Source organism: Narcine bancroftii, chromosome 5, assembly GCF_036971445.1.
Source record: "Narcine bancroftii isolate sNarBan1 chromosome 5, sNarBan1.hap1, whole genome shotgun sequence".
In the NCBI taxonomy this organism is placed as follows: Eukaryota; Metazoa; Chordata; class Chondrichthyes; order Torpediniformes; family Narcinidae; genus Narcine; species Narcine bancroftii.
The window spans coordinates 219,787,560-219,810,077 of NC_091473.1; the positions used below are offsets into that span (position 1 = coordinate 219,787,560).

Genomic DNA, 22,518 nt, shown 5'->3' on the forward strand with positions numbered 1-22,518 from the left:
CCACAAAACTCTGAATGTTGTAATTAATTGAAGTTGAATACAACACATTGGGAAAGGCATGGAATAGGTAATGGCCCAGAGATATCATGGTAGAACTGTAAATTAAGGATAAGGTCTTCATACTGGCACATGTGATTCATGCAGGTGGGCAAAAAGGGCGTGGATCTGGTGGGTAAAAAGGCCCATTTGTGTCCTATGGAATTCTATGATTGCTTAAATTTGCTTATCTTTGTTTGTCAATTATTACCAACCACAGTGAGAATGGTTCTTATGTGGGCACTCTGACACATCAACATACACACAGTCGTATAAAGTAGAAGGGCAAGATCACAAGAAAAGAGTGTAGAGGTACAATGAGGTAAAAGATTTGAAATAAAGCAAGGGAGGCATTAGAGCATTGGTGAGATGCTATTTAGGACCCTGATGGCTGCAGAGAAGAAATGGTCTTTAAGTCTGCTAGAGAGCAATTTCATACTTTTGAGACATCTCCTTGATTGGAGGAGAAAGTGAAAAGCGCAACAAGCTCAACATGCTAGCCACTTTTCATGGACGGCAGAGATCCATGGAGGGGAGGGATGCTCTGAGCTACATGAACCATCTTCTGCATATTCTTCTGTTATTGAACAGAGCAGCTATTATACTGTGCATTGATGAATCCAGAAAACAGGATTCTGATGAGACACCCACAGAGGTTGTTGAGAAACCTGGGGGACATACGGAAATTCCTTTGAATCCTAAGAAAGTAAAGACATTGGTTTGCTTTCTTGACATGGATGTGATGCTGAATGAACATTTTTGTGCAGTTCCTATTACTGGGTTATTGAAAGAGATGGTAGGGGCAGAAATGGGACAGGGAACATTTATGAAATGCTCTAAGAATTGGAGAACCATAGCTCGAGAGGTTAGTTGAAGAATAGAGGAGCTTTTATTCAAGGGAAAATGTATGAGGCTGTTGGCAATAAATCTTTCACATGATTGAATACCTACTTTGATGCAAAATCTCACAACTTCCATGAAGTTGTAGATGGAAGCTTGTACCAATCTGCACAATAGCAGCTTAAATGTAATATGATCTTTGCTCTGAGGTGCTCATGCATAAATGTGCATGCATTCACACACGCTATTGTACTTAAATCGATTTTACCAGCCAGAGAAAAATGTTCAGCACTCGACATTTGCTTGGTGTTAAAATATTATGTTAAAAATAAAGTCTTATACTTAACGGAATTTTTCTGAACAAATATCACACCAGAAAGGGAAAGCCATCAGTGCTACTCACCGTCAACTTGACATTTGGATTCCAATTCTATTGAATCGTAATGCATAATTTAATCATTTATTTTACACCCAGTATTGTTTATTCTATCACTATTTGTGACAGTTGTTTACCAGACATTCCTCCACCAGCACTTGCCTCATCAGGCCTAATTCCAGGCCCAGCAATGTTGCTTTCATGTTTGAGCCAGAACCACATCTCGAAGGCTCGTTCTCTCCTCTTTGTTTCTTATGTCATTGCTATCACAGCTTTCGTTTGTATAACAGATGTTCTCCAGCATACATGGATCTGAATTTTATTGTAAATATGCTCCCCAATAGCCTTCAAATTGTTGATAGTCCATGGAATATTTCTAGTTGTACAATTGTTCATCCATCTCTTTTGTTCTGCTATACCCTAACCGTCTGTCTTTCGTTGTTACCGGGATTTTCTTTCTTCAACATTGCAATTTTAATATTTAATATGGAGAAAATGCAATACTGATCTGTCAGAATGGCACTTGGAGCCTTTAGAATGTACAATTGGATGAGATTCCATAAATCAATGTTGCATCTTTCCAGGAAAGATCCTCCAAGATAATAATTCCCAAGAACTTAAATTTGCTCACCCTCTCCACCTCTGATCCCCCAATGATCACTGGATCATACATCTTTCGCTTTCCCTTCCTGAAGTCAGTAATCAGCTTCTTGGTTTTGGTGAAAATGTGTGCAAGGCCATTGTTAGATCACAATTCAGCGAGGTTTTCAATCTCCCTCCTGTATGCCAACTCATCGACCCTTTTTGTACAATCCACTACTGCAGTATTGTCAGTGAACTTGTGGATGGTGTTGCTGTCATACAGAGCCTCACAGTCGTAGGTGTAAAGCGAGTAGAGTAGAGGGTTAAAAGCACAGCCCTGTGGTGCTCCGGTACTGATGGAGATTGTGTTAGAGATTTTCTTACCAATCCTCACTGATTGTGGTCTGGAGGTGAGGAAATCCAGGATTCAATTACACAGAGGGATGTTGAGTCCCAGGTCTTGGAGTTTGCTGATCAATTTTATGGGGATGTCGGTGTTAAATGCCGAACTGTAGTCACTAAAGAGCATTCTGAATCATGCATCTTTGCTGTCCAGGTGTTCCAGGCCCTCTACTTCCTCAGGACTTTGCGAAGGTTAAGCATGACATTGGAAATCCAGGCAAATTTCTACAGATGTGTGGTGGAAAGTGTGCTGACTGGCTGTATCACGGGCTGATATGGGGACACCAATACCCCCGAGCAAAAGCCCTGCAAAATGTGGTGTACACAGCCCAGGACATCATGGGTAAAGCCCTTCACACCACTGAGAACATCTACAGGGAATGTTGTAATCATCAAGGATCCGCACTACCTAGCGCAGGCTCTGTTCTCGCTGCTATCATCAAGAAAGCTTAGCATATCACACAATGATGCAGTCAGACAGAACACTCTCAATTGTTGACAAGATGGACACTGGTACCCTTGCCATCATCAAACTCCTGAGGAATTGTAGGCACTGCTACACCTTCCTGACTAACGAGGAGGAGTTGGAGGTCCAGTATAGGTCATGTTTTATATGAACGTTTTGATGCTCTCCACTCTCTCGACAACGGAACCATTGAAGTGTAACAGAGAGTCGTCAGTCTTTGTCCCCCTGAAGTCAACAATCCTGTCCTTTGCTTGTCCACATTGAGTCAGGTTTTTTCTCCCACCATTTTACAAGCCTCCCTCTGAAAGCTGACTCAGCATTATTGCCGATGAGGTGAACTTTTGTTGCATTATCCGCAGATGATGATGCTGTTTGAAAAATCTGGCAGTGAAATCATGACTCAGCAGCGTGAACTGTAGCGGGTTGAGCACATGGGCTTGAGATGCACCAGAGCTCAGTGTGATGGAACTGGAGATTTTTTTCAGCCAGCTGATTGCACTCTTTCTGTCAACAGAATCCAGGTACAGAAGGGGGTTTGAGTCCCAGTGAGGACAGTAGGCAGTGTGGCAAATACTGACAATATTGAATTAATGAATAATTAACATAATTTTATTGAATGTCTAAATGGGACAGATTTCACTCTCTCTCTCACACATACATACACACACGTTAAAGGAGCAGAGGCAGGCCACTAGGCCCATTGAGTCTGTTCTGTGACTCCACACTAAGCTAAATTATGCTCACACCTAGTTCCAATTTCTAGCCTTTTCCCCATATCCCTTGATAATGAGATACTTGTCCATTTCCTGTTTAAATACTCCCAGTGATCTGGCCTCCACTGCTTTGTGTGGCAGTGAGTTCTACACATCCACGACCCTCTGACTAATTTTAAGACGATGACCCCTTGTCCTCGATTCACCCATCAAGGGAAACATCTTATCCGCATTCACTCTGTCAAAACTTATCAATATTTGAAATGTCTCTATGAGATAACCCCCCCTCCCCCCTCATTCTCCTATACTCCAAGGAATACAACCCAAGAGCTGTCAAATACTCCCCATATGCCAGCCCCTGTGTTTCAGGAATCATCTTAGTAAATCTCCTCTGCACTCTCTCTAACAACATCACATCTTTTCTAAGATAGGGGACCCAAAACTGTACACAGTACTCCAAATGGGGTCTCACCAGTGCCCCATAGATCCTCATTAACACCTCTCTACTCCTATACACTATACCTCCCTCCCTCACTCGCACTCTATTCCTCATCCTCTCTCACATTCCCTCCCTCATCCTCTCTCACACTCGCACTCCTCTCATACACGCACTCCCTCCCTCATCCTCTCTCACACTCGCACTCCTCTCATACACGCACTCCCTTCCTCATCCTCTCTCATACTCACACTCCCTCATCCTCTCTCGCTGTTGTCCAGATTAGGAATAAAATCTCTTTGATATCTGGACCAAGAACATAAATAAGCTGGGTTCTGCTGCATAACAAAAGCTCTTATTTTGTGTCAAACATGAAGATTTGTGACTCCTCACTGTGATGTGACAGAGCCTCTTTATTTGATGGAAAAGGAGATACCATCCTGGACCAAATAATCTCAATGGGATGAGGATCCAATCACCTTCAAGTGTGATCCAACATTTAAAAATAAATAGGATAGATACATCTTGGATAATCACTTAGACTTCCAAATCTGCAGGGTGGATTACATATTTCACAGGCAATAATTGCAAAGTGACTTGAATTGCTTTTCAGGCCATGTATTATCTTGCATGAATAAATTCATTGCTTCATTGTGTCAAGTACATTCGACAAGAGGGAAGGTTTCAAATGTGTATAAACTGTATAAGTGTCATGCCCTTTTTCCATTGGTACAGATATCCTTTGATTTACACACTTTTCAAGTTTTATGCCTAATGAGCTTGTATCCAGGTGCAGGACCATTTTTAACCAGGAATATATTTATCACTGTGACATGAAACTATTGGAAGATCGTTTTATCCTGAGATTAAAGTTCATAATCCTTACTCAGGCCTGTGTGCGGGAGGGCGGGGTTTGCGGGCGATCGGGTTGGACAACGACAGTGCGGGGGCATCGGCTCTCGCTGCAAGGCGGCATCTCGGCGGATCAGCGGCCCCGTCACCGTGAGTCGCGGGTCGGCCTGCGGCAGGGAGGGGGAGTGGGCAACGGTCCTGGCGAGGTCAGGCCCCCCCTGAGTTTCTGCCGGATCCCCCTTGACCTGCTGAGTTTCTCCCGGAGCCCCCTTGACCTGCTGAGTTTCTCCCGGACCCCCCTTGACCTGCTGAGTTTCTGCTGGACCCCCCTTGACCTGCTGAGTTTCTCCCAGACCCCCCTTGACCTGCTGAGTTTCTCCCAGACCTCCCTTGACCTTCTGAGTTTCTCCCGGACCCCTCCCCCTTGACCTGCTGAGTTTCTCTCGGACCCCCCTTTGACCTGCTGAGTTTCTCCCGGATCCCCCCTTGACCTGCTGAGTTTCTCCCGGATCCCCCTTTGACCTGCTGAGTTTCTCCCAGACCCCCCTTGACCTGCTGAGTTTCTCCCGGACCTCCCTTGACCTGCTGAGTTTCTCCCGGACCCCCCCTTGACCTGCTGAGTTTCTCCTGGACCCCTTTTACTTTCCGTGCCAGTGTCCCAGGACCTTTCCAGGGCAGTCTCCGCGCTCAGGACCGCGCTGGGATCCCGGTCAGCGGCGGAGGAACAGGTGAGCGCGGCTAATCCTGATCCAGCCCACGCCACTCCTGAGATTGGCGGGGGGTTCCACCCTACCTGCCCGACCAGCCTCGCTCTCCACGTGTACTCTGGGCACCTGCCGCTAGTCTGGTGAGAAGGCACAGGGCGGCCGGCGCCCACATCGCCCGGCGGGGAGCCCCAATCTTCCCTCCGGCGTCCCGACTCCATCTGCAGCTCCAAGAAACGCTGTGCCACTGGGGTTCCGGGCACTGGGAAGCGGCCTTGGCTTCCCCTGACACCGGCAAGGCCACGCTGCGGTAGGGGGGTGGGTGGGGGGACACGACAGCATGTTTATAAAACCACCCACCACTACTTTTCAAGGACCAGGATTTTTCTCTCTCTTTCTCACCCTGGGACACAGCGGTTACTGTGCATGAGCTATACTGGCATGGCGGCCAGCGGGCCACCTCTAATAAATTTTTGATATGATCTTGCGGGCCAAATATAATTATATCACTGGCCAAATTTGGCCCGCAGGCCAGAGTTTGACATGTGTGCTCTAAACCTTTCCCTTTCACCCTTAACCCATGACCTCTCACCTATCTCACGTATCCTCAGTGGAAAAAGCCAACTTAGATTTATCTGTCTAGACCCCTCATAATTTTATAATACATCTATCAATTTTTGTCTCATTCTTCTACACTCCAGGGAATAAAGTCCTATCCTGTTTAACTTTCCCTGTAAGTCTGGGCAACATCCTAATAAATCTTCTCTGGACATTTTTGACTTATTGATATCTTTCCTGTAGTTAGGTGACCAAAATTGCACATAGCACTCCAAATTTGCCCTCATGAATGTCTTGTTCAACTTTACCATGACGTCTCAACTCCTACTCTCAATACTTTCAATTCTGAAGGCCAACATGCCAAAAGCTCTCTTTACAACCCTATCTACATGGGATGTCACTTTCAGGTAATTATGTATCTGGACTAACAGATCCCTCTGTTCTACCACACTCCTAGTGTTCTACCATTTACAATGTATGTCCTTTCTTAGTTTGTCCTTCCAAAATGCAATACCTCACACTTGTCTGCATTAAATTCCATCTGCAATTTTTTTCAGCCCATTTTTCAAGCTGGTCCTAATCCCTCTGCAAGCTTTGAAAGTATTCCTTACTGTCTACAACATCTCCAATCTTTATGTCATCTGCAACTTTGCTGATCAAATTTACTACATTATCATCCAGATCATTGATGTAGATGACAAACAACAATGGTCTCATTTCTGATCCTTGGCACACCACTAGTCACAGGCCTCACAGTCACCACCACCCTGTGGCTTCTCCCATCTAGCCAATGTTGAATCCAGTTAACTACCTCCCCATGTGGAGACCTTGTTAAGGCCTTACTAAAGTCCATGTAGACAACTTCCACAGCCTTTTCTTCATCAACTTTCCTGGTTCCTCCTCAGTGCTTGTTTTCTTTACTTCCCACAACTCTATGCCTGGTTCCTGAGTAAATACTGATAAGAATAATCATTTTAGATTTCCCCCATCCCTTCTGGCTCCATACATAGCTGACCGCTCTGATCTTCAAGGGGACCAATTTTGTCCCTTACTATTCTTTTTATCGAGATGTTTGGGAGATCACACCTGAAATATTGTGTGTAATTGTGGCCGCCTGGCTATAAGAAGGATGCCATTAAGTTGGAAAGGGTGCTAAAAGATTGACAAAAACATCACTTGAATTTTAATGAAAGATTGCATATGCTGTGGAATTTTCGTGGAGCATACAAGGCTGAGGTGACTGTACTTGTAATTATGAGGGGCCTAGATAAGGTTACAGAATTTTTTTCCCAAGAGGAGGGGGATCTAAAACCAGAAGGCACAGATTTAAGGCGTGAGGAATGATTTAATAGGGACCTGAGGAGCCACATTTTCACACGGAGCATGTTGAACAAGATGCCACATGAAGTGGTAAAGGTGAGTACAATTACAATGCTTGAACGACATTTGGACCTGAATCTCTTTAAAATTTAGAGAGGTATCTGCCAAACACTGGTAAACACAGGTTTGTGCAATGCAATGTCAGCTCCAGTGACCCAGGTTGAAATCTGTCTATCTGTACATTTTCTCTGTGTATCTGTGGGTTTCCTTTATATGCTTAGCTTTTCTCTCATCTTTCAAGAAAAAATGATCAGGGATTTTAGGTTAATTGGTGCATTTGGGTTCATGGCTGGAAGGGCCTGTCACCATGCTATATGTCTAAAAAGTGGGATGAACTCAGATAGACAACATAGATAATTTGGCTAAAGGACCGTTTCCTCGTATAAGCTCTACAGATTTTCCAATGATTGATAAGAAGTTAATTGGGTGATAATGTGCAGGATTGTTTTTGTCCTGTTTTGATTTTATAATCAGTATTTTCCCAACAGAAATACCAGGATAATTTTCAGCACACCTCCTTTGAAGAAGACCACAGAGCCCACCTCACTGACAAAAGGCAAAGGAGGAAAAACCCAACACCCAACCCCAACCAACCAATTTTCCCTTGCAACCGCTGCAATCGTGTCTGCCTGTCCCGCATCGGACTGGTCAGCCACAAACGAGCCTGCAGCTGACGTGGACTTTTTACCCCCTCCATAAATCTTCGTCCGCGAAGCCAAGCCAAAGAAAAGAATAGTATTGGAACAGGGTGGCTTGAAGTGCACATAACGAGTCAATTAGGTTCAGTATAAAACAAGTGGTGTTTGGGTCCCATAGCTCCCCCTATCTGATTCTCCAGGGAAATAAATCAAATTGCCTTGCAATTGGCTTCTTTGACGACCGACCTCCGAAGGTGATCCATAATCGAGTTTGTTTTGTGCAACACACACTCCACACTAAATTAAAAGGAAGTACAAAGGAATTGTACTTTGTCTGAAACACAAGCTTTGGAAAGTGTAGGAAGATGTAAATATTGCACCCTTTAATACTTGAAACGCACTGCAAATGGCCATACAGACAAAAGAATATAAATGGATATTTTATGCCTCATCAAGAGATGTTAAACCAATGAAGTGAGTGTGATATTAAAAAATGGCTTCACCCTATCCACTTCGCTGACTGAAACCTGAACTTGCAATTGGAAAATGTATATTGTAGTCAGTTTATTCTTTGGACTGGTATGTTTCCCATTATGCATGAATTGGTTGGTTGGTTTTTACTCTGTGATGCCTTCTATCACTTTGATAAGGTCTGCACTAAGTTCTCAACTACAAACAGAATCAGAGTCAGAAGTTATTGTCATGAACATGTCATGAAATTCGCTGTTTTGCAGACAGTATCACAGTGCAAAGATTTATATAAATCACCTTACAAAATAAATAAAAATAGTGCAAGAAATTGATATTTCTTTTGATACTGTGTGGTCTTTTTCTCTTTGCACATCTGAGAAACCAAAGTCTTCTCCTTCAACTAGCAACTTGACCCCAACTAGTTGGCAGTAAAATTCCTGTAAGCTCTCGATTAGTAAAATTATATTTATTCATTCGCACAATTTACAATTTGCCCTGTCTGTTTTAAGTATTTTGTTCATTTTACCTTCCTTTGCAGCATTCTATCTACTTTACTTTGCTAGCTGACATACATTAGCACCAGGTCTGGTCATGAATTAATTTTAAAAATCTCAGAGCATCAATACTTTCATCATTTCGAGTCACTAAAATATTCTGAAAACCTAAAACATCTAGATCCATCAATTCCTTCCACTTGTTCCACCACAGTCACTGGCAATTTTCACTCTCATTAATGATTATTCCAACAACATTTTCCTTCAATTATTTGGAGATGTTCTCCGTTTTTTGATTTGCTGCCAACATTTACTTTGTACAATATAAACGCACCTCTGATTGACTATTCTTTTCTTTGGCTTGGCTTCGCGGACGAAGATTTATGGAGGGGGTAAAAAGTCCACGTCAGCTGCAGGCTCGTTTGTGGCTGACCAGTCCGATGCGGGACAGGCAGACACGATTGCAGCGGTTGCAAGGGAAAATTGGTTGGTTGGGGTTGGGTGTTGGGTTTTTCCTCCTTTGCCTTTTGTCAGTGAGGTGGGCTCTGCGGTCTTCTTCAAAGGAGGCTGCTGCCCGCCAAACTGTGAGGCGCCAAGATGCACGGTTTGAGGCGTTATCAGCCCACTGGCGGTGGTCAATGTGGCAGGCACCAAGAGATTTCTTTAGGCAGACCTTGTACCTTTTCTTTGGTGCACCTCTGTCACGGTGGCCAGTGGAGAGCTCGCCATATAATACGATCTTGGGAAGGCGATGGTCCTCCATTCTGGAGACGTGACCCATCCAGCGCAGCTGGATCTTCAGCAGCGTGGACTCGATGCTGTCGACCTATTAGTCACAGAAGAAACAGCATATTACACATGCTATTTCAGGTGAGTATTCTTAACAGGTGTTTATCAAATTACATAACTTACCCAATGCTGTGACCCTTTTCAAAATACCCTTTATTTCTGGAAAAAGACACAATGCTTGGGTAATTTTACAAGATTTCAAAATGTAACATGAAATACCAGAACAAGAATGAAAGGAAAACCTGCTTAATATTCTCTGATATTAAAAAAAAGTGAGAAATCAGTGAACAGGTAAAATTGATGGATGTTTAACAAACTTGTTTGATCAATACATTACTGTCAAATATGGTGAAACTCTATGGGTTGAATTATATATACTATTTAATTTGAGGTTAAAAAAAAAGCAAATATTAAAAAAATGGAATGGGTACATCAATCGGTCAGGTTTACTTTTCTGGTTGACAATCACTTAGAAAGGAATTGAGGGAACAATTTGCAAAAATGCAGCATTTGGAAAAGGCTTAGTCAAAGTTACATATAAAAAAGGGGAAATTTTGGATCTGATGGCGACCTTCAGACATCGGAAAGAGAATCTCCAGGACATTCAAAATTCTTAAATCTTCCAGTCTTGATAGTATTCTATGAATGGAACCCACATCTTTAAAAATTGAAACTTTCTATTGTTAATGTGGTACCTTGATTAGAGGGAGGGGGCAGATTAGATTTAGTTTTTAGATTTATTTGGTTTTCTTTTTTTTCTTTTTATCAATTTTTATTTGGCTTAACTTGGCAAGTATGGGTTTAACATAGTTATTATCAACTAATTAACTGCTTGTTTCTTTTGTGGATCAAGGAACTGTTTAATGTAATCCATTAATTTGTGTTTTTATCTATCTATATATATACACAATTTTATATTCGTGAGATGACTAGTTATGTATTTTCCCAAATATTTTATGCAAGTTTATATGTTAAACTCAATAACAATATTTAAAAAAGGAAAATACTTAGTGTATTAACAGTGGAAGATGTTAGCTAGCCGAACTTTAATGGATGGAGCGAAGACGGAGAGACATCAAACAAAAGGGATCACCTCGGTATTTTTTAATCCTTCCAGATGATGCTCACTTGCTGAGTGTGATCAGCAATTCTACATCAATTGTGGCCCACATTTTTGTTTGCCTATTGCATTGTAGTGCACATATTTTAGATATAAGGATGCTCCAAAAAAAAGCAAATTTTCAAGACGCAAATGGCAAGAGATTTGTTTGTTTACCCATCTCCTTTTGAAATAATTTCATTTCTGTTGAAAAGGGACAATGTGTTTTGATTTAGTGAATTAATACATTCTAAAATAAAACAATGCCATATTGCAACTTGTAATCCTTATACACGAGGAAACGAATGACAACATTGTTAATGGATATTTGATCAACAATGAACAGACAAACTTATGAATTTGTAGAGTTCATCGGTCCTTATCCTTTTTAAGCCCAATCCAACATTTAACAATGACTCGGCATTCCATTCTACCTATGGTAACTTTTCAGTCTTTTGTTTGAGATGTATCTGACTATTTTTTATACAAAAGTTTACAAAGACTCTACATCCACCATTATTTCATAAAGACAAATCTAATGTCTGATCACAGCCTGAGAAGTAAAATTACACACCGTCTCAGTCTTAAATAGAAACAACATTTTGTTTTTAACAGTGACCATTATTTCCAGAGTGTCTCCTGAGAATAACTCTTCCATTAAGTACATGTTGTATTGTGGAAAATGGATCAGTTTGAAATAATTTTAAATATGTGTATAATATGGCCCAATAGATTGACACGTGGAATATCGCACCGTCTAAAGTGGACCAATGAGAGATAAAGTAACTTTGAGAGATTATCCTGGAGGGTTGCTCAACAAGATGACAAAGGTAGAACAACCTTATGAGAAGGTGATCAGTTTTCTTAAGTTATGATATAAGCTATTTAATAATCAGTGCAAACTAAAGCTGCAAATACGCAAGCAAATCACAGTAATGTGCAAGAACAATAATGTTAGAAATGTGGGAGATGTTAACTTCCTAAATATTAAGTGGGATTGCTTTAACGCAAAGGATTAAACATATTAAGTGGGTCAAAATAGCCTTTTGACAATAAATATAAAGTCCAATAAGAGACTGGCAGCTCTCTTTCTTGTACAGGGTACTTGGAAATGAAACTGTGGAGAGGGAGTAAGTGTCATTGACTGAGAGCTTGTTAAAGAGTGACCATCATTCTTGAAGTTTCAGGGTAGTTATGGAAAGAGAAAACACATTAAGTAAGATCTGGAACTGGGGCAAGGCCGATATCAATGACATATAAGATGACTACAGAAAGTAGACTGGGAGTATATACATGTGGCTAAGATGTCACCTGACAAGTCTGAGCCTTTTAAAAGTACTATGTAGTGGCGGCTACTCTGCTCCTGCAATAACACACACAACCAGATGGGTTGAACTCAGTGTGCTGACTAGTTTATTGCAGGCTGCTGGGCTGCACTTATACTCCCAGCCCGGACCTGGCTGAGAACTGCGCTGGAGGGCACTGATGTCACTTGGGCATCTCGTGGTCCCCAAGCGCGGGTTTCCGAGCCCCGAGCTGGAAGGAAGGGAAACCCCAGATGGCGCCATTTTGGCTGGCTGCCCTGCCGCGTGGCTTACAAGCGGGGCCAGTTCGCCTGGCATGTGGTGAGCCAACACACAGCCCCTCCCCCCCACCCTCAGAACCGGCACCATTGTCCTTTTTTGCCAGGCGGCCTCACTTATTGGGCTGGGCAACGACCATGGGCTCGGTGGGATTGAAGTGCACTGGTTTCAGCCTGTCCATGGTAAACAGCTCATGCCTGCCGCCCAAGTCCAGCATGAAAGTCGAGCCAGAATGCTGTATAACCCTGTACGGCCTCTTGAACGGTCGCTGCAGAAGTGCTGTGGTCAGGCCCCGCCAAACGAAAACAAACTCCGTGGAAAGCAGTTCGTCAGGAACGTGAGTCGGGCGGGTGCCATGCCTGGGCGGTGGTGGGGGTTCGAAGGAGTCCAAACGTGCCCTGAGGTGAGGAAGTAGTTCATGCGGCGACCATATGACCGTAGTTCCTGCAGGGATTGTGAGGTGCATTGACAAACTCACCAGGTAGTGCCAGTGGCGCACCGTAGACCTGCTCAGCTGATGATGCCTGCAGATCTTCCTTGGGAGTGGAGCGGATGCCCAGGAGCACCCAAGGCAGTTCATCCGTCCAGTCGGGTCCGGTGAGGCAGGGCATGAGCGCCGACTTAAGGTGGCGGTGCAGACATTCGACCAGTCTATTGGCCTCGGGTGGTAGGCCGTGGTGTGGTGTAGCTGTATCCCCAACCTGTTGGCAAGCTGTGCCCAGAGCGAAGATGTGAACTGGGCACCCCGATCGCTGGTGAGGTGAGGCGGGATGCCGAATCGGGCGACCCAACCATGGAACAGGTCTCGGGAACAGGAGTCGGTGGAGGTGTATGGCATCGGGATTGCCTCGGGCCAGCGAGTGGTGTGGTCCACCACCGTAAACAAGTAATGGTTGCCCCAAGAAACGGGTAAAGGCCCGACGATGTCCACGTGAATGTGGCTAAACCGTTCCCGGACGTGCTCGAACTCCTGTATGGTTGCCCTTGTGTGCCTGTGCACCTTGGACGTCTGGCAATGGGTGCATGTTCTGGCCCAGCCCGTGATCTGCTTTCGCAGCCCATGCCATATGAACCGTTCTGCCACCATTAGGACCGTTGTCCTGATGGACGGATGTGAAAGGTTGTGGATGTGACGGAAGACCTGCCTACGCCACTGCTGTGGAACCACTGGCCACGGGGTGCCCAAGGAGATATCTCACAGGATGGTGCCTTCACCGTTCGGAGTCGGGAGGTCTTAGAAGTGCAGGCCAGTGATGGCGGTCTTGAAGGCCCTCATCTCCTCATCAGCTTCCTGGTCCTGGGCGAGCTCGTCGAAGTCGAGGCCAGGCGTCAGCGCGCAGATGGCCCATCGCGAGAGTGCATTGGCAACCACAGTGTCCTTCCCTGCCTTGTGCCGAATGTCGGTGGTAAACTCCGACACGAAGGAGAGGTGATGCTGCTGGTGGGCTGACCAGGGAGCCTTTGCCATCATGAGCACCTGGGTGAGGGGGTGTGTGGTTGGTGAAGATGGTAAAAATACTCCCCTCCAAAAAATACATGCCCAGTAACTCGCGGTCGAAGGCACTATACTTGCTTTCCAGCGGGCGGAGCAGACAGCTGAAGAATGCCAGTGGCTTCCAATGTCCATTCACCTGGTGCTCCAGGATGGCACCGATGGCTGTGGCAGAGGCATTGACAGAGAGGGCCATATGCAGGTCATTGTGCAGGTGGGCAGCATGGCGGCCTTCACGAGGGCATCCTTGGTGGCCTTGAATGTGGTGCAGGCTTCTGGGTTCCAAGTGAGCATCTTGTGCTTGGCTGCGATGAGGGCGAATAGCAGATGCATAATGCGCGCAGCTCCCAGGATGAAGTGGTTGTAAAGGTTGACCATACCCGTGAACTCCTGCAGCCTCCTGAGGCTGTTCGGGCATGGGAACTCCCTGATGGCGGCAACTTTTGCAGCGGCGGGCGTGGCTCCTTCGGTCGTGATGTTATGGCCCAGGAACTGCATGAACTCTTTCCCGAACTGGCATTTGGCCCAGGAAATGGGTAAGGGCCCGACGATGTCCACGTGAATGTGGCTGAACTGTTCCCGGACGTGCTCGAACTCCTGTACGGGTGCCCTGGTGTGCCTGTGCACCTTAGACATCTGGCAATGGGTGCATGTTCTTTCCCAGCCCACGATCTGCTTCCGCAGCTCATGCCATACGAATCATTCTCCCACCATTCTGGCAAAGGCCGAAGTTGGCAAGCCGGGAGAAAAGGGCACGTAGATGGGGGTTGTGTTGCGCCCAGTCCTAGCTGGCAACAAGGATGTCGAAATAAATAAAAACGAAATCCAAATCCCTGCCCACAGAGTCCATGAGGCGCTGGAAGGTCTGAGTGACATTCTTGAGCCCGAACGGCATGTGCAGGCATTCGAACAGGCCAAAGGGGGCGATGATGGCTGTCTCGGGTATGTCCTCAGGGTGCACCGTGTTCTGGTGATATCTACACACCAAGGCAACCTTGGAGAAGACCCTCACGCTGTGCAGGTTGGCCGTAAAGTCCTGATGTGAGGGATGGGGTAACGGTCAGGAATGGTTGCCTCGTTGAGCCGTCGATAGTCTCTGCAGGGACGCCAGCAACCAGAGGCTTTCAGGACCAGGTGGAGTGGCAAGGCCCATGGGCTGTTGGACTGCTGAATGATCCCCATCTCCAACTGGTGCGAAAACTCCTCCTTCGCTACCTGGAGCTTGTCAGGCAGGAGCTGGTGTGCCTTGGCATGAACCAGTGGGCCCTGGGTGGGGATGTGATGGAACACCCTGTGGCGCGGCGAGGAAGCGGAGAACTGTGGCTTGCAGAGTGTCGGGAACTAGTCCAGGATCTGCTGGTACTCGTCTCTGGGCGTCCTGATTGTGGCCATCTGCGGTTGCTCCGAGCGGGAGGCGAACGGCATGGAAGGTATGGGTGTCCACCAGGAGCCTACCTCGAATGTCCACCAGAAGTCCGTGTGAGAGGAGGAAGTCTGCACCCAGAATGGCAGTTGGGAGGGACGAGATGGTGAACCTCCATGCAAAATTCTGTTGGCTGATCTGAAAGTGGACTGAATTGTCTCCATACGTCCAGATTGCCATTGCGTTGGCCGCACAGAGGGGAGGTTGTCTTGGTAAATTTGTACCTCTCACTTTGTTTGTTTTAGATTGGTCACAGTGTTTGAGCTACCGAAAGAAAATGGAGACACAAGCTGAGAGCACTTCAGTTTATACAAATCTTTATTACTAAATTTAAAGCAGATTTCAAATTCCAATATGGAAGCTCTTCCCAATTATACTTATCAACGCCTGGACTGGTCCCAACTGCCGAAGCGAGGCAACGACCGTACACTTGTAGTAGGTTCTCCGCCTCCCCCCACCAGGACATTGATTGGACTCTAGAAGTTCTTCTTCTTGCTGAGAGACGTTTCCACCCCTGGCTTATATTACCCAAAAATTGCTTACTCATAGCCCATCACCCTGAATAAATGATTTACTTATCTTCAAGGTCTCCTGACAGTCTCCAACCAACAAAAGACAACTGCATCTCTGGGCCTCATGGTGTAAATTAGATATGTCCACTGATTCATATGCATCTCTGGGCCCCATGGTGGAATTTAGATTATGTCTTCTGATTCACATGTATACATTCTTGCATAAGCTGGTCTAAATCCTCCATTACAGAGGTCCACGAAGTCAGTTCCTGGATTCGATGGCCATTGCCAGTGTGATGCTGATCTGGGCTCCAGTGGAACCACCGGCTGCTGACTGAGTCCCGCAGGTAGAGAAAGCTGTGTACTTGGCCTGCCACCGCAGCCATTAACAACGGCCAGCCTGGTCATTTGCCTGGAATGAGCAGGGCTGACGACACTTCCGAGCCTTGGCTCCCCAGCGCTGGTGATAGAAGCAGAGGCCTGAAGTGGATGCTGTGGCCTTGGTTATGTTCTTGGGGGCCCCTGCAGGGGCCGGGTGCTCTACCGCAACACTAGGGGAGGGCTTGGCATGGTTGTGCCCATGCCCGTGCCTCGTGACCTGCTTGTCCACTGAGCCTTCCAAGAATTGTGCGAGCCATAGCTCTTGGGCCTTCTGGGCGACCTTCCTCGGGTTAGTGAAGCTCTCCTGAACCAGCAGCGGGCGGATATTCCTGGGCATATGTTCGAGGAAGATGCACTCGAAAAGTGGGCAGTTGGTGTGCTCACCCATGAGCGCGAGCATCTTGTCCATCAGTTCCATCGGGGACCTGTCCCCCAGGGCGTCGAGATGCAGCACCCGAGTGGGAAACTGGTGTCTGGATAGTCCGAGGATACCCAGTAAGCACTTACCTGATGGTCTCGTACTTGTCCTTGGCGGGTGGGTGCTGAACAAGGTGTAGCACGCATCTGGCGGTGGCCTGGTCCAGGTCAGCGATCACATGGTAGAATTTGCTCATGTCGACCGAAATCTGGCGGAGGTGAAACTGGGCCTTCGCGTGGTCGAACCAGGTCTCCGGCTCCTGAACCCAGAATTCAGGCAGTTTCACAGCTATAGCGCTGATCCCAGGCTCGCTCATGATGGGTTCAAAGACGTTTGAACCAGTCGGGGTCACCAATAGTAGCGGCGGCTACACTGCTCCTGCAATAACACATGCAACCAGACAGGTTGAGCTCAGTGAGCAGACTGGTTTATTGCAGGCTGCTGGGCTGCACTTATACTCCCAGCCTGGACCTGGCTGAGAACCGCGCTGGAGGGCGCGGACGTCACCCGGGCGTCATGTGGTCCCCAAACGCGGGTTTCTGAGCCCCGAGCTGGAAGGAAGGGAAACCCCAGACGGCGCCATTTTGGCTGGCTGCCCCGCCGCGTGGCTTACAAGCGGGGCTGGTTCGCCTGCCTTGTGGTGAACCGCCACACTTTAATGATATTTCAGGACCAGTATATTCTGATAATTGTGAAAGGCAAAGATGGCAGTTTATGAAACCTTGGAAAAGCACACGGCAGGGAAAGGCAACAAGAATGCAGGGAATCCATTGAGAAATGTAGACCTACTTGAGGATTAATGAGTGCAGTGGATAGAGAGGAGCAGGTGAATGTGATGTATTTAGATTTCCAGAAAATGTTTTAAGGTGCCTCAGAAAAAAACCTTCTGCATAAGATTCACCAAATTGGGAGTAAATTTGGCATGGATACATGATTATTTAACTTGAGACTTGAGACAAATGGGTGTTATTCTCACAGGTAATCAATCATTTATGAGTTGCCACAAAGATTTGCTGCTGGGCTCAGAACTCTTCACAATATACATGAAATGTTTGGAGGAGGGGGCGAATTGAAACATACCCCAAGTTGGCTGATTACACGAAATTAAGTGGCAAAGCCAATTGTATGGTGGACAGGGAGAGGCTGCAGAGATAGGTTAAGTGAGTAGCCAAGTGTCTCGTGGAAGGAGTACAATGTTGGTAAATGAGAGGTCGTCCACTTTAGTAAGAAACGTAGATCTCAGGCCATTAGAGTATTTTATAGTGTAAGGGCAGAATGGCATGTGATAATCATAAAGATAATTAATTTGTGGTCATATGCATTGTTCTAGGCTCTTCTGCATTTATATGTGTATTTGCCGCTGCTGAACAGGGCATATCTCAAAAGGACATCATAAACAACTGCAGTATAACAATGTACTTAACTGAATTAAAAAGAGACAATGAATACCCAAGAGAGAGAAATAATACACATCTAAAACTTTCCAAGTGCAAAAAAAGTTACTTATCAATAGTGTAGACCAACCAACCAATTTTCCCCTGCAGCCGCTGCAACCGTGTCTGCCTGTCCCGCTTCGGACTTGTCAGCCACAAACGAGCCTGCAGCTGACGTGGACTTTTACCCCCTCCATAAATCTTCGTCCGTGAAGCCAAGCCAAAGAAAAAAAGAAAAAAAAAAGACTGGTGGTTCTCAACCTTTTTCTTTCCACTCACATACCACTTTAAGTAATCCCTGTGCCATAAGTGCTCTGTGACTAGTAAGGGATGTGATATGTGGTATGTGGGTAGGAAGGGAAGGTTGAGAATCACTGTTCCAGACCCAATTGTTACTGAAATATTTTGCTTGAGAAAAATTGCCACTGGGCTGTTTCCTTTGGAGTTATGAAACCGTACACATAACGAGTTAATTAGGTACGATTAAAACAGTGGTTTTCAAACTTTTTCTTTCCACCCACATACCACCCTTACTAATCAGAGTACCTATGACCTAGGGAATACTTGAAGTTGTACGTGAGTGGAAAGAAAAAGGTTGAGGACCACTGACGTAAGCAGTCCTTTTGTGGTGTCAGAGTAGTGTAATAAGTTGAAATGTCTGATAGATGTTAAAAATAAACTGTTGTAGATAAATTATGACTGTAACGCAACGCTGCTAGTCCAGCCTGCATAAATGAAGTTGTTCTTATCTCAAATAAGGTTGTACCCATTTGTTAGTCATTGTGAATTTTCAAAGACTTTCCAAATCTTCGATATCCTTGATACAATATTTATGTTCCTCACCTGTCTTTTCTCGGGTAGATTTCAATTCTTTGATTTCTGGAAGAAGAGCATATTTATGGTGTCAGCCAGCAGTATCATTATTTTTTTTAAAGTGCCAATTCAGACAAAACAAATCATTCCATTGTCCCCTTCACATGCCCTTCAACATGGTCATCAACCTCGCTTCTGTGTCTTTTCAGAGCATTTCTCAAACATTTCCTTCACTTAGTGATGCCATTGTATCAGCATGGAGACATTAAGCATGCAGTGACCCACCACATAGAGACCCGGGGTCCTTTTGATTGCAGCAAGGGCTCGGAGATTAGCCCCGGATTGTCTTAAAATTATGAAAGCAGAATTCGAATTCGACCACATGCAGGAGCTTGGAATAGTTTTCAGATCTGACAGCTGCTGGGCGTCGCTGTTGCATATGGTCCCGAGGATGTCTCTGGGGGATGGGTGGCCGTGCAGTGATATTCTTGTGCTCAACAATTCCACCATTCCTGACCAATACCACATTCCCAATTTACAAGATTTCTCAATGAACCTGAACAGCAAAAGTGTATTTGCAAAAATAAACCTGGCGGGTTCTTCCGGTGGAGCCTTCCGGTGTTGCCAAAGCAGCAGTAATGACTCTTTTCAGCATGTCTGAAATTCTTTGAATGGCATTCCGTTTGCAGAATGCAGCTCAGACATTCCAACAGTTTATGGACAACGTAGTCTCCAGCCTCGATTTTGTATACATATCTATAGCGATGATATTCTTGTAGCAAGTGTGGATGAAAAGGAAACAAGCACCATCTTATAACACTATTCCAGAGACTTGATGTATTTGGCATTGTGATCAATCTGGCTAAATGCATTTTTGGTGCTGCTGAACTTATTTTTGGGACATAGATTCTGACTTTACATTATAACCAGATTAAACACGGTCAACATTATAATTACATGAACCCTCCTATTGAGCTTACATGCACACACAAAAAAAACACACCGCGCACAGTCAATTTTTTAAAATTTCATGTCGAACTATGCAGGAGGTAAAATCTCAGTTTAACCTCTCAGGAAAAGAAAGTCATCTCAACAATTAAGATTTCTTCATGACCACTTTTAAATATTACTGAAAAACCCACCGAATTGATCTTGAAGAGACTTTGTGGCAGAAGTTCTATTTATTGTGCTTCGATGAATCAGAACTGAACATGCGAGATTGTTTGAGCTGAGTTGCTGACTACCCCTGAATTAAGTACAAAGGGATTCTTTGGATATAAAGGGCGGTCGTGTATAATGATTTCGTTGGTGAGACATCACGTTTTAAGATGACGGCTGACGGCTTCACCAAGCAGTGGTGTCAAATTATAGGCCCTGTTTTCATCTCATTTGGTTCCTTCAACTCTCAGAGTCCACTGCTTCAGAGAAGTATATTATCCAGCACTTTTATGCAGGATCGTCTCTTACAATTCCAGTCAATGGAATTAAGTATTGGATGATGTGAAAAGGGGACAATAAATTTAACGCCACCTTGCTCTTCCCCCCCTCCCACACTGCCATAAGTGGTACATATAGCCCCAGCCGTAAAATGTGTGACAGAAGTAATTTACCTTCTTCTTTCTTGTGATTTATTTCCTCTGTTAATGCAGAAAGTAAAATAGTTTGAGATCGACTCCAAATAGAATCTCTGACAGAAAATGAAATACCATTGAGGGAATGTTTATCCAATCATTGTCAATATAAAGTTAAAAGGGTGACAGTATAACTAAAGGGAGCTCTTGTCAGTATGTATCTGCTGCGTCTTTGCACAACATATGTTGCAAACTTGTATACTGTACAAACGTACAGGCTGCAATGGGAATAACAGAAAATATTATTTTACTCAGTGGGCCATTTCATGTGCTGAACAACACTGGGACTTTCAACAAGGTTTCATTCAGCACGTGGCAAAATAAATTTGTGGTCAACAGTGAGACCACGAGTGGTTTAGGCAAACAGAAATTCATGTATTTGGGAGCTAACATGTCCTCAGTTTTACAAAAGTGCTAAGTGCATTGGCAGTTACGGTGCAATTATCTGACAGTCTCAGCCATATCATGAGCTCACCATTTGCGAATTGCAGGGTCAAGTTTGCCAGTCAGTTCAATAACGTTAGTAACCGAAGTAAAACACAAATGTCTGCAGACATCATAGTTGAAGTAAAAATCCAATGGTGGAGAAACTCAGCAAGTCAAACAGTGTTCTTAATAGAGCCAAGATAGAGATACATAACCAGCATTTTGGACTTGAGCCCTTCATCAAAGTATTGTCTAAATGAGGGAGTCCTACAGGCAGGAAGTAATAGGTGGATAAGCGAGGGAAGGCACACCAGCAAACAAGCGGATGGAGGACGTTAGTAACTTTCTTGGATGAAGTGCGGAAGCAGAAAAATGTAGAACTTTGCAGCATTTTTCCAGAGGTATTCTCTTTCTCTGGAAAATTTCCCTTTACCCATCAGTGAAAATGGCAGGATGCACATGAGTGCAATAACATTTGCAGAACAGTAAAGTGATATATTTTTGCATCCACGACAATCATCGAGAAGTAAACTTAATTCTGTTGTGAGAATATATTGACGATTGAAAATATAAGCACTTCTTTCACCCGACCTGTATCTTGCAGCTTTTCTTTCAATGCTATGATTTCTAAAATCAAAAACAAAAATGATGTTTAGACATGAACTGGAACAGAAGAAAACCCTTAGATTACTTGCTTGTCTGCTTAAAACATAATTTAGTTTTAATTAGCTGTATCTGTTCCACATCCGACAGATACTGCCAATTTTATTCATGAAATATCCAATTAAACTCGCTATCTGAAGCTATTCCAAACGCACTGCTGGATCTTATTGCCAATTTCCACTTTTCTGTCAATTGCACAAGGTGAATCTCTAACTCTTCACCTTTACTTTTTGACTTCTCTATCTCCACCAAAGTGGAAAAAAATGATGGACGAAATCAATTAAATAATCACAGATTGCATCCTTATCTCAAGTATCTCCTTCCACTGCTTCTCGGGATAATATTATTCAATTCTTCAAGTTACTTGCTCCATTGTATCTGCATTTGAAATGTCTTTCCTTATTTTTGTTAATGATGACTCCCTTCCAACATAGTTGACAGGACACTCAAGCATGTGTCCTTTATATGACGCACTTCTACTTTTACCTGCTTTGCTCTCACCTGGAGAAAGGATTTGGGCTTTCTGGACAGCTCCACTTTCAATTAATTGTATCTATCCACTTCACATAGATTTTTACCATCAGACACATGTGCCTGTATCAGGCTTTTGAAACTATAAATATGAATTTACCTTGCTGTATATCTGAAACATTTCCAAATCAGTGCATATTTGTTGTGCTAATTACATGACATCTCAATTCCTACATTGAACAGTTAATGTTCTTTGCCCAGGAAGCACTATGAAGGGGTTTCAATCAATAAGGAAGGTTGGATTAACCAAAATTGCCATTGATAAAGCTACCAGATTGTACATTTTAGACCAAGTAAAGATTTGTGTAAAGATGTGAATGGACCTTCATTTCCATTTGAGTTGTTTCCAGGTTGGAGTTTGTCCAAAATCAGACAG

General features: G+C 44.5%; 2 protein-coding genes across 5 annotated transcripts in view; both read right to left on the reverse strand.

The window, feature by feature from the left end:
* Positions 1–3,642, reverse strand: part of LOC138764882 (zinc-binding protein A33-like) — a 48,672-nt gene extending 45,030 nt beyond the window's left edge. Inside the window, exon 1 of one of the 4 annotated variants that reach the window (XM_069941312.1) lies at positions 1,280–3,641. In XM_069941312.1, coding sequence (XP_069797413.1) covers positions 1,280–1,325 — 46 coding nt within the window. In that variant the 5' untranslated portion in view covers positions 1,326–3,641. Of the gene's footprint in view, positions 1–1,279 lie in introns of all 4 variants that reach the window. The other 3 variants (XM_069941311.1, XM_069941310.1, XM_069941308.1) reach the window with 3 other exon arrangements.
* A 4,978-nt stretch (positions 3,643–8,620) lies between these two features.
* Positions 8,621–22,518, reverse strand: part of LOC138765527 (uncharacterized) — a 142,874-nt gene continuing 128,976 nt past the window's right edge. Inside the window, exons 39-44 of the mRNA XM_069942557.1 lie at positions 21,540–21,575; positions 20,502–20,528; positions 18,922–18,957; positions 11,014–11,040; positions 9,861–9,896; positions 8,621–8,652 (exon numbers count right to left, since the gene is read on the reverse strand). Coding sequence (XP_069798658.1) covers positions 8,621–8,652; positions 9,861–9,896; positions 11,014–11,040; positions 18,922–18,957; positions 20,502–20,528; positions 21,540–21,575 — 194 coding nt within the window. The remainder of the gene's footprint in view (positions 8,653–9,860; positions 9,897–11,013; positions 11,041–18,921; positions 18,958–20,501; positions 20,529–21,539; positions 21,576–22,518) is intronic.